The 11,848-nt window shown below is 52.0% G+C and overlaps 3 protein-coding genes across 3 annotated transcripts; 2 read left to right on the top strand and 1 right to left on the bottom strand.

Annotated features, from left to right (window-relative positions):
• Positions 1-31: 31 nt before the first annotated feature.
• On the bottom strand, positions 32-3,277 carry RHO25_002397 (uncharacterized protein; the record flags this gene model as incomplete). Its single annotated transcript, XM_023594760.2, has 1 exon — positions 32-3,277. The coding sequence occupies one exon, from the start codon at positions 3,275-3,277 to the stop codon at positions 32-34; it is 3,246 nt and encodes a 1,081-aa protein (XP_023458997.2).
• A 523-nt stretch (positions 3,278-3,800) lies between these two features.
• Positions 3,801-4,405, top strand: RHO25_002396 (mitochondrial 54S ribosomal protein bL31m; the record flags this gene model as incomplete). Its single annotated transcript, XM_023594761.2, has 2 exons — positions 3,801-4,148; positions 4,247-4,405. 2 exons carry the CDS (start codon positions 3,801-3,803, stop codon positions 4,403-4,405), a joined length of 507 nt encoding a protein of 168 aa, XP_023458998.1.
• A 1,186-nt stretch (positions 4,406-5,591) lies between these two features.
• On the top strand, positions 5,592-9,380 carry RHO25_002395 (uncharacterized protein; the record flags this gene model as incomplete). The annotated part of the gene is made up of 1 exon (XM_023594762.2): positions 5,592-9,380. The coding sequence occupies one exon, from the start codon at positions 5,592-5,594 to the stop codon at positions 9,378-9,380; it is 3,789 nt and encodes a 1,262-aa protein (XP_023458999.1).
• Between the last annotated feature and the right edge of the window lie 2,468 nt (positions 9,381-11,848).

Below are 11,848 nucleotides of genomic sequence, written 5' to 3'. Positions count from 1 at the left end.
AATATCCCCCCATTCTTACCAGCTGCCATAATTAATCATCATCATCGAAAACCTCATCTCCTTCTTCCTCGGTAACACTCCTCAACCTCAAAATTTCCCTCTCCAATCCCTCGTACCTTCCCTTCAACTTGACACTGATCTTCTTGAAATCCTCAGCACTGACTTTCCCCTCTTCCAATTCTTGGCGCAGTTCCCTCGCAACATCCATCAAAACTTTCATTCCCTTCTCCACCATCCTCTCGAATTCCGGGACTTGTCTCCAGAAAATCTCACCGTATCGCGCTTTGTCGAGCATTTCTCTCAGCATTCGGTGGGCATTAATAGCAAGGACGATGTCGATGTGGCGTTCAAGTGATATGATCTTCTCATTCATCGAGGAGATTTCGGACTCGGTCAAAGGGATCTCTTTTCCGTTATCGAGAACTTTGTAGCCACGGTCGAGGAGCTCGCGAAGACGTGTGATATCCTTCTGGTTCTTGAGAAGATGCATGACGCGGCTTTGGTACACGTAAAGATCGAATTTACCGTCGGGTTTGTACTTTTCGTCGCGGGTGGAGAGGTAGTCGGAGACTGTTGACTGGGCGGTAGAGGGGTCGAGGATTGCGGAGAGATCGTTCGTGTCAGAAAATGTGAAGGTGGAAGCGAAACGGCGGGTCTGTAGTGGTATGCCCAGGATGTCCATAGGCCGGCGGGTGAAAGTCGAGAAGGGCCTTGTAATCTGAGTGTTTGGGCCAGCGGGTGTTGGGCTCGGAGTCGAGGCCGATGTCACTGTCGATTCTGACCTTCCTCTATCCTTGGTGTCAGGTTGGGGATGCGGAGTCTCGTCATGCTCCCCGTCTTCAGAATTGAATGCCTCGTATACATCAGCTGCTTCTTCGCGTCTGACCTGTTCTCTTGTTGTAGCGAGCGCGGTATAGACAGAATCTTCAGCCAAATCCTCATCGACCTGGGTTTCCTGCTTATGCTTACGGCTCTGCGAAGCAATTGCACCAGAGTCGATGTCCTCGCCCAGCTTGAGAGGATCAAGTTCAATTCCCGCAGCTGCGACCTCTGCTCGTGGAAGATGGTCACGATTTGCATCATAGCTTTCTTTCTTGTCAACACGCGTGTAATCGGGCACGATCTTGTCTCCTCCGCCGCGAAAGCCCCTCATTGCGTAGCTCAGAGCAAGTCGATTCTCGCTTCCTTCCAGATGCGACCACCCAAAGACCTTACCGACTACAATGACGTGATCTTCAACTTCAATGCACTTGTTCAATAGTAGATCAGCCTCAAAGGCGGCCTCGATTCCGCCACCTGTCCTGTCTGCGAGCTTTCCCGGTCGCCTTCCTCGGGACACCTCTCCTACATATACATCCATCTCTCGTAATTTTAGAAATCCAGTATGAGGTCGCTCATAGGGACGCGTGAAGGTTTCAGCAATCGCGGCTCCTCTCGGGTTTGACGCCAAGAAGTGTACAATGAATTGCTTAGTGAAGCGAATCGCATCCCAGGTACGCGAAGGGAGTTTGAGGTTGAAGCTTACGACTGGCTGTGGCTTCATGGTTACCGCGCTGAATGAAGACACTGTTGCTCCACGAGCCCCTTGTAAATACCCATCTGATCCCTCGTTTGAGTCTGGTACATCCACCGGGCTCATGTTGCGGCGGCCTGACGTTACGAGCACTACAGGGTGTGTCAACGTGCGCAAGGTGCCGCGAACCTTTTCAACCAGCCCTTGGAGTTCCTCGGGATGCGCTGGTCTGCGCGCCGTCACCACTTCATGCTCTGGATAGTTGTAGTACTTGCACAGATAATCGAGTCTCTGGCGGAAAATTCTTTGCGCCAGCGAGGTGCCATCCAGGGTGCCAGTAAAGGTCAACGAGTTCTTTGCTTTCTTGACATGGATAATTGTTCTCACGTAGCGCCTGTACCCATCGACATACTCTTGCAGAAGTGTACGACAGAGCTCGGCTGCATTCGGCCCATGCACAAAGACTTCATAAGCCCGATCTTGAGCACGTTTGCCTATGATCTCTGCGACTGTACTCGCGGACTTCTCGAGCTCGTGAGATCCGAGACCGTGATCGTTGCAGACTTTGTCGATTCTGTCCTGAAGACTCTTCTGACACTGCTCAATTCGTGACATTTTCCCAGTTACGATCAGCTCGTTCCTGGGTCCAAGATGTGCGTACACATCGTGCTCAATGGCATCTGGCTCGACTAACGTGCTCAAGTTCACGATTTTGTTAAATTCTGCGGATCGTGGGCCAACGACGTGGAAGCGGCAGAAGTAAAAATGGTCTGCAGGTAGACCTATAATGTCATGAGAAGTCGGTTGCCAGGCGAGGTTTTCCAGCTTTAATGATCTTGCGCCATACTTCGTTTCCGGCGGCAATTCAACCTGCCTTATCTTCAACGGTGCTGGAGGGAAGGGGCCGCTGGTTTGGGGTATGTCTTGTGATGGAGCGGGAGTTTCTTCCAGCTCTTGCGGTATGCTTGGTGACGGAGTGGGAGTTTCTTTCCGCTCATGGTGCGCCATGTAGCTGAAAATGTTACCCCTTGAGTGCATGACCGCGTTCATGTCACCTGAGATGAAAAGAGACCGTGCCATGGCTGTGTCATCCGACAGTGCCCTGGTGGGCCTCTGCTCTGGCTCACCAACGGTGATGCTGACTTTGTGCTTTCCAGCAAAACCCTCAACGCTATTTTGGGCAAGGAACATCGCCCAGTCATTCTCGGAAAGGCACAATTCAATTTGCAAATAAGAACCCTCTGCCTGTCTGACCGCGTACCCACGGGGCACCAAGTGGCTGGATGGCGTCTCTGCTTGCGAGGAGACTCTGAAGTCTCTTTCGAATCTCTGTCGCTTAGACTTAGTTGGGCTAGCGCTGTCCATGTCAGGATCCGTCGACGCTGTTTTGTTAGTCTGTATCACGATATCTGATTTGTACGCCAGAAGCTCATGAAACGTCCGAGCAACTGCCAGATACGTCCCTGAGACGAGCACAGAAACAATCTTCGCGTCCTCCAGACCTTGAACTTTCACAGGCGCTGATAGTTGCTGCACTTCTATCCTCGAATCGAACGACAAGACGAGTGTCTCCAACCCAGATCTATATTCTCCTTTGAGCCGCTCAAGGTCCTGGTCCAGCACTGGCACCTCGAGCATTATCCCCATTTCCGAGCGATATCTCACGACTTCTTCCCAAGGTTGCAGCGTATTGAATGGTTTGTCTGTGGCCTGGTGTACCGGAGCATTCTTCCATCGCTCGATATACTTTTGAAGTTCGCGCATTTTGGGGAGAGGTCTTCCAATTGCTGCCTCGTATGCGAACTGAAGCTTTTCCTCTGCATCCGGTATTCCAATGGCTGTTCGCTCTCGTGGCGAGTCGAAGTGTTGTGTCCACTGTCTCTCATCGTGGGGCGCGCGTAGAACTTCTCTGCCATGTTCTCGCTGTGCATGGCGCCTCGATTTTCTAAGGAACGCTTTGCGATTCGCGGCGGTCGAGTGGAAGCCATGGCTGCAAGTTCGTTCGGCACCCACTTCGGCGGGCGAAGTGAGTAGTGTCCATTCGTAGAAGGCTCGATAGAAGCGGCGCGAAGCCACACTCATCCGTGTCATCGATCAGTGGGAGGTGTGCAGGGGAGACGAGGAAAGAAACATCGAACCAAGCTCCAGATGAAGTCAACGATCCCCCATGCTCTCGACCTCGAAGTCTTGGCACTCCCGCTCTCCGCATCCATCACCGCATGTGGTCATCTCCCAATGCCGTCTATTCATCTCCTGTGATAACATTTCGACGCGAACAATACCCACCATGCTCTCCTCACGCGCGACCCGACCTCTCTGCTCCGCTTGCGAATCTTCTTCCCGTAGCCTCAACCATCAGCAAGTCCGACACGCGACCCTTCTCCGTCGACCGAAACGACCCTACACTTTCACACAACTCGTCACACTCTCCGATGGATCCACATTCCTTCACCGCACAACGAGCCCTGCGCCCATATACCGAAGCGCAAAAGATACGAAAAACAATGCGATGTGGAACCCTTCAAGTCAAAAATTGTTGAATGTGGAAGAGGACGAGGCTGGAAGGTTAAGAAAGTTTCGACAGAGATTTGGGCGAGGATATGATGCGGAAAGTATGAGTGATGGGGGTGAGGAGGTGAGTTCATATTCTGTTCCTGCTTCAGTGTGTCGATGAAGGATTGGGAAGAAGCACGTCGTGGTCGGACATTCAATGCTAACTTGGGTTGCTTTTAGGTGCTAGAGGGTGAAGAAAAATTGAGCCAGCAGGAATCAGATGATAGTTTGTTGGATTTGATCAGCGGCTTTGGACAGCAGGGGGAGAAAGAGGGCAAGGCGGCAGGGACGAGAGAGGAAGCGAAGAAGAGCGGGAAAGGGAAAGGAGGACAGAAGTGATTGATGGAGAATTGGGAAGTGATATCCAAGATGGTGGCACTGAAACGACGTGCACACGCGCAACGATCTGAAGTCTCTGTATTAAGAGAAAGACAAGTCGAGAAAACGACCTAGATGTGTTGGCGAACGTCAGTCTTGCGACAGAGGAGGGCACACCTTCATGAGGAAGTGCTGTGTACATGTACTGTACACTATCGAGCGCGACAGTGGTTCTGCGCGACATCTGCAGAAGAACAACGATTGGGCCTCGAGGCGAAATGCGATGGCTGTGCGTTTGCTGCCTCTCAGAGCACGGCAATGCCGCAGTTCTCTAGACAGACGGAGGATATGCCTCCGCCTAAGGTGATCGGACAAATAGGAAGTATTGATTCACCAACATTTGAAAGAGAGGCAAGCGAGCGGTGTTGTCTGATCGAGGCTTCGACTTCGATCCATTCGCTCCATTACCAGCATGTTTAGGGTTGATCACAAAAGCTTCTATTTTTGAACATGCCTGAAGTACTCCAAATTGGCGACTGCTGTCCTTTATCACGTGGAGCCTGCATGTCTGACGAAAGAATGGTATGGACGATTGAAGCGATGGTGGTATGTGCGTGCATGCCGTTTCCTGTTCATGCACGCCTCCCAATGTTTCTTGAAACGGGAATAACTGTTCCATAGCAGACAGTAACTAGCCTACTCTTCAAAATTCAGGAGCTGGTTTCTGCATTGAGTTGTGCGTACAGGATGTAGACTCGCCTCCCCTTAGTCTCGTAGCCCAATGCGACATGCGGGTGCAGGGAGGTGAAGTCGGGAGTGGTGCTGCCAACAATTCCGCGACTTTACGCAGGATGACATGGGGGCCTTCGTCAAGCTTGTCGCGTCCGTGTCCTGATGGCTTCGTCTCGCACACCGCACTACAGGACGGTATACAATATCGAGCCAGAAGAAGACGACACACTGCTATTGCCCGCAAGATCGACAGAACAACCCCAGATAAAGTTACGGCAGACACGATGGTAAGGCAGGCCAACGGGTGCAGGTGCATGGCGCTAACGAGCTCCTGCAGGTGCACGCGACGTCGTTTGGAAAGCGCGCTCTCTCGCTGGTGTAGAAGACCACGCAGAGTCGCCCGCTGCCTCCGCCCGCTACGCAACTGCAATTGCCCGCCGGCGATGCGCTGGGAAATATCGGATTCCACTTCATCATGGCCGCCGAAGACGCCTCGCCGTCGCTCGAAAGCAGCCAACTCCTCTCCCCGCCCGCCCTCGAGTCGACCTTCCTCGACTCCCCGCTAGCCCAACGCGCCGCCGCCCACAATGCGGCCCCGAATGCGCAAATCCATATCAATGGGGGCAGTAACACCCCCTCCGACCTGGATCGCAGCTCCCTCTCGCGCCTGTCGCTGATGGACCGCATGCCGTCCATGTCGACGGTGCACACTGCATCCACCAACAACACCATGCTGCCCGAAGAATTGGCCGCAGCCAACGATCCTCGCACCCCTCGCGCGTTGTCGCCGGAGCAGAAACGATACCGCGAGTATGAAGAAGACCTCGACAATGCTCTCGACACAGCCGTCATCCGCAGAGTCAAATCAATACAGGTTCCCGAGACCGTAGCACGCGACTTCCGCCTCAAAACACGCGACTTATCCCCCGATCGACGACCTGCATCTTCTGGAGGCTATGGCGAAGCCCGTCTGAATGCGCGACCACGTAGAACGCTCACGCTGAAGGAGCAGAACGCTAAGATCGATGCTCTCACCAAGGAGAACTTTGATCTGAAACTCAAAATCCATTTCCTAGACCAGGCGTTACAGAACCGCAGCGAGGATGGCATTCGAGAACTCGTCGAGACCAATGTGCAGCTGCAGACAGATCTTGCAAGTGAGCGCAAGGAAAATGCGAGCATGCGCAAGAAGATGCGTGACATGGAAATGCGCATGAAACAGCAGGAGGAAGCTCTGGCAGAAGCACAATCACAGCGCAAAAGCACGGTACGAGATGATGAGGATGACAATCCGACTCTGCAAGCGCAAATGCACGAGGAGATCTTGTATCTGCACCAGCAAAATGATCGCCTGGAAGAGCAAGTCACCACGCTGCGAGAGGAAATCATGGACAAAGAGCTTGAGAAGCGCAAGATGGCAGAGCACATGCGCGGAATGGCCGGCAAACGTGGTCAAGATGCGAATGGCATGAAAGAAATGGAAGACATGTGGCAGGACCTACTCAATGCGGAGACTGGTCGCCGTGAGCAAGCTGAGGATGAGCTCAGTGCTTTGAGGGCCGAGCTCACAAAGCTACAAATGGAGAAAGCCTCTCCTTCGGCTAGTCGCATGGTGGATCGCAACCTCAAGACTCCTCGGCGCCGCAGTCGTGCCCCACCAGCTGACGAGGCAGAGTCAGCCGCCGAAGAAGACATGGTAAATGGTGTTGAGAGCGGACAGAACGATCTCATCGAGCAACTCAAGCATGAGAATGACGAACTACGCCGCAGCCTTGGAGCACAGACAAGCATGTTAACATCTCGTAATCGCGAACGTGAGCGATTGCAAGAGGAAATCGAAAGCTTGAAGCTTTTGCAACGGAAGGGCGACGGGAGATCAGTGGCAGGTGAAAGCATATTCGAGCGATCCATTTCTCGCGCCCACCAGAGAGCGCAGTCGCGGCAGAGCGATCACACAGCAGTGACCGAAGCCGAACGAGACGATTGGCACAAAAAGGAAGGCGAACTGCGGGACGCCAACGCGGAACAGAGACTAAAATATCAAGAGCTCGACCGCAAGTATAACCAATATCTGAATTACATCCAAGTGCTGGAGAGCGACTATCAGCAGATGGAAACGGAGCTCGAAGAACAGCAGCAAGATATCAAGAATCTACAGCAGGAGCGAGATGAGTTACTTGCCTTTGGTGAAGACAAAGAGCAGGAACTCGCAAATCTTAAGGAGGAAGCTCTGGAAGAGATCAATGCGCTCGACCAGGAGCGAGAGAAGTTAGAGAAGAACCTGGAAGACACATATAACAAGCTCGAGAAGACACAGTCGAAGCTACAGACCACGACAGAGGGGTACCAGGGCTTACAGGCCGAGTTGCGCGACATCACAGCGCGAGTCATCGACCTGGACGATGTCAAGACGCATAACATGCGCACGATCGAGACCCTCGAGCAACAGATCGCGGAGGCGGAAGAAGAAATCACGAAATGGGAGCAAAAGTGCAATGAGCTCGATCAAAAGAACCGCAAGCTCGAGATTACCGAGGAAAGTCTGCACTCGGAGATCACATTCCTCAGAGAAGAGCAAGAGGGTGACAAGATCAAGATTGGCGAGTTGGAAGGTTCACTCAATGCGGCACATGCAACCATCCAAGACGAGCAGGAGAAACTGCGCGAACTGACTGAAAGCATGGAGGAGGAACGCCGACAACGCGACACCCTCGAGAACAAATCTAAGGAAGAGGTTCAGAAGGTGCTCGATGACCTCAATGCCGAGAACACGAGAGCCAAAGACGAGATTCGAAGGCTCAGAAGAGCGCTTTCGGCGAAGGAGGTTGAGTTCAGTAGCGAGAAGTCCAAGCTCGAGCAGCTGGAGCAGAGTCTGCGCAGCCTTCTTGGCGACCCAGAAGGCACGCGTCAGAGCCTGCTGGGCGACATCGAAAAGCTGCAACGCGAGCTGGAGACGACAATCAACACGCTGGACAAGGCGAAGATGGATCTCTCGGACAAGGATAGACTTCTTCGTCACCGTGACGGTCTACTTGAAAGCACCAGTCTGGAGTCTAGAAGACTGTCAGACCTGCTTGAGAAGGAACGCAACCAGCGCAAGCATGACTTGGAGTCGTTCGAGAAGTCTTCGCGCGGACAGGCAACACACATGCGTACTATCGCGCAGCAGGAGTCCAAGATGCTGGAGCTTGAGACGCTCTACAACCAAGATAAGCGGAAGATGTCTGCGCTTGAACAGAAGTATCGCGAGCAGATGCACGAACGAAATAACCTTCTCCTGGCTCTGTGGAACCGGCTGTCCACATTGTGCGGCGCGGACTTCGCTCAGCGTCACAGCCTGGTCAATGGCGAGGTGCCATCTGTCGAGTCTATTCACAAAAATCTCCCAGCGTTCAACAAGAACGTCATTAGTGCCGTCAAGACCATTGAAGCGGTCATTGGTGGCTTCAAACAGCGCATCAGGACAATCGAGAAAGATCTGTGGAAAGACTACCAGACTCTCGAACACAACTTGGAGCTGCGGGCTCGCCGTATGGACCACCTCGAAAGAGCTGTGATTGAGGCTCAACAACAGTTCGAGGAACAGCAGCGTATTGCAGCGCAAGAAGCCGCCTCCCGTCCAGAGATGCCGCAACGAGGCAAGTCCTACTCTGCAAAGAGCAGTGAGGAAATCAGCAGACTCAAATCGGAGCTGAAGCTCCTTAAGACGGAGCTGAAATTCCACCGGCAACACCCAAGCGCCATGGCGCAGCAAATGCTTAATGCACACAATCAAGCCCTCTCCGGCGAGCCGCTCCACTCTCGTACCGCCTCCAGCGCTGGTAGTATCAGCGGCGTCGGTAAAAGTCCTGCTCGACAAGCACTTTCCCATCTCCTTCGTCACAACTCCACCTCGGCTGTTGAACAGTTGTCGTACATGTCACGACACAGCGAGGAGAATCAACAGCCTTCACCTACGCGTCAGCAGATCATCGTTCCGCCACCAGCCGCTCCTGCTCCGAATGAGACTAGATGGGTTCATCGGTTGAAGGAGTTGGAAAGGAGACTGAAGGCTGAGCGCGAGGCGAGGCTGCTGGACCGCCAAGGGGCAAGAAAGAGACTGGAAGAGGGAAGATTGGAGAACGAGGAGTTAAAAGCAATGTTGGAGAGAGAAAGAGCAAACAATGGAAGCCGACTGGAGGGAGAGATGGAGAGGAGTGCGTCTGTCGTTGAGGATAGGGTCCCGGAGGAGTTCGAGGAGGAGATGGCGGGACGGGAGGTGTAGACTTGGGGGGAAGAGGTGGCTGATGGAAGGAAAGAAAACACAAGTGAAGTATCATTATTGCGCGTTCGTTGCTCTGATGAATCATGAAGGGTGGGATGACATTCGGCGTTGGGTACTCTGTTTGCTTTGGGTGCTGGAGCGAAAGATTGGTTGAAGTTGTATTATTACTACTGACGGCTGCCTGCTACCTTCACTTCCTGCACTGTTGTATAATCAAACGAATGGATATGAGTGTGGCACATCCCTTTCCCTCTTTCTTTTTTATTCTACTCGTTCGCCGACTGTCATGTCCTACGATGGATCCATGATAGCAAAATACAGCTCGCAAGACACGAATCTAGTTCGTTGATGAAATGATGAGGTTCAAATGTCCGAAAGCCATATCTGGTGAGGCAAAAGTAGAACAACCATCCCAGCATTGTCAGCTCGGAGATGCATACTCTCAACACAAGAGCTTGCGTTTTGAGAATCCCATGTCTGGTATTGGTCGCAAGCGCTCAGTGCAAGGTTCTGCGATTGGCGACTTATTGCTTGAGCTAAGGAGGCTGGGATGATCGTTGGAAGAGGGGGTTGTCATGGTGTGTATGAAGGATGGTGCTTTTCACCGGCTCTGAGAAAGAAAAGAACCGCGTGAACGGCGATCGAGGGCAAGAAAGGTTGGAAAGAAGAAACAAAGGTAAATGAGAATGAGGAAGGGCAAAAACCAATCGTTCCAAACTCGATAGCTGTGAATCCTGAGTACCTGCATTACCGCGACAGAAGTCGCATGGAAAATGCAAGTGTGACAATCTAGTATTCTCAAGCGCTATTTGCCCAGTTCGCAGCCTGGCGACTTACTGATTAAGCCAAAGAGGCTGAGACGGTTGTTGAGAGGCGAAGATTAGGACTGTGTATGAGAGCTGATGCGGTCAATCGTGGCTGATGAAAAGCAAAAAGAAGAATGCATGGGTGGAGGCGTGGAAGGAGCAAAGATGTCAGAGGAGGATGCAGAAAGGTAGTGGAAGGGGGCAAAAACAATCGCCTCGGTCTCGTTGACCCACAGCGAGTCAATCAGAGCCCGCAACATCAAGTGTTGTTCTATAGGACTGTTGAGCGTGCCATTGAACTTGCAAACGTTGGCCATTAGGCTGACGATTTATTGCTTGAGCTAAGGAGGCTGAGACGATCGTTGAAGGGGTTTCAATGAACATTCGTACATAAGAGCTGGCACTATGGACGATGCTTCGGGCATACAAAAGGGGCAGAGAGGTAAAGATTCTGGGAGTGCAAAAGGCTATCTTAAGGAGCAAAACAAACTTCCCAGCCTCAGTAGGCAACGACGTCGCACGCCGGCGCAGCGACCTCAGAATTCATGTCGCAGGGGCCGGAGCCATATCGTCGATATGTCTGCAAACGCTAGCCATTTGGATTTGATGCTGGCGAATTATTGCTTGAGCTAAAGAGGCCGGGCTAGTCGTTACGGTGTTGTCAGAGTGATCGTATGTGTATCTTCAGGGGCATGACCTAAGAAAAGATAAGGAGCACATCTAAGGACTTGAAGAAGAGCGAAAGAAGTGACAAATGGCGGGCAAAAATAATCGTCTCAGGCTCGTCAGCGGGATGAACAAGCCAATTTCGTACGCCCGTTAGGAACTACAATGTGCTTAAGAGCATTGGTATCACTTGTAAAGCACGCACTCGCTTAGCGACAAGCGACTTACTGCTTTGAACCTAAAGCGATCGTTGAAAGCTGCGCTTTGGAGGCTGTATATGTATTTTCACGGTCAGGAGGGAAGCCGAAGATACGGAGACGGAAGTCTCATCGAGATATGGACCGTATAACGTGCATTTCTGACTGCACGGCCTGGTTTGCATTGTGTTAGCCTTGCGAGCTAAGGAAGCTATTGGCAGTAAGCTCGTTCGAGAGAATATGTGTAAGATCGCAGGAGTGCCCAATGTGTTTACACTAGATTCCTGCTTCCCTCTAAGGTAATCGGGAAGAGCTACTTCCGTATCTAGTATGTACGTATTTAGCGCCGAACTCAAATATCCAGGGCTTTCTCCATCGAACGTAAGCGCTGCGCTGCCAAGAGACACCGCGCCGCACAGATGAGTACCCATTCGCAAAAGATACTCTCGCAATGTGACGCATGTTCGACTGGAGGAGGCAAAATAATCGTTGAGCCGTCGTACTCATCTCATCTTCGATGCAAAGGTTAGGAGGCAAAGGACGGTATGAATAGATGGGCATCCGTATACACAGCTGATGTATAAAGTTTCAGAATCAGATATGGGATGTGTCGTACAGAATGCGATGATTGTCATGCGAAGTTCCGCTAAGCACACTCCTCGGGTCGGTACGGACTGTACGTGCACAACTGCTTCGACTACATACACAAGTCCGGAACGACGATGTGCCGTGCTTTGCAAGAGTAAGACTTACGAGAAACAGACTTCAATATTTTTCCTACTCCCTCGCTGACATCGTA

This window comes from Cercospora beticola, chromosome 2, assembly GCF_033473495.1.
Source record: "Cercospora beticola chromosome 2, complete sequence".
In the NCBI taxonomy this organism is placed as follows: domain Eukaryota; kingdom Fungi; phylum Ascomycota; class Dothideomycetes; order Mycosphaerellales; family Mycosphaerellaceae; genus Cercospora; species Cercospora beticola.
The sequence above is the reverse complement of the archived record's forward strand: the minus strand, read 5'-3'. Positions and strand labels throughout refer to the sequence as shown.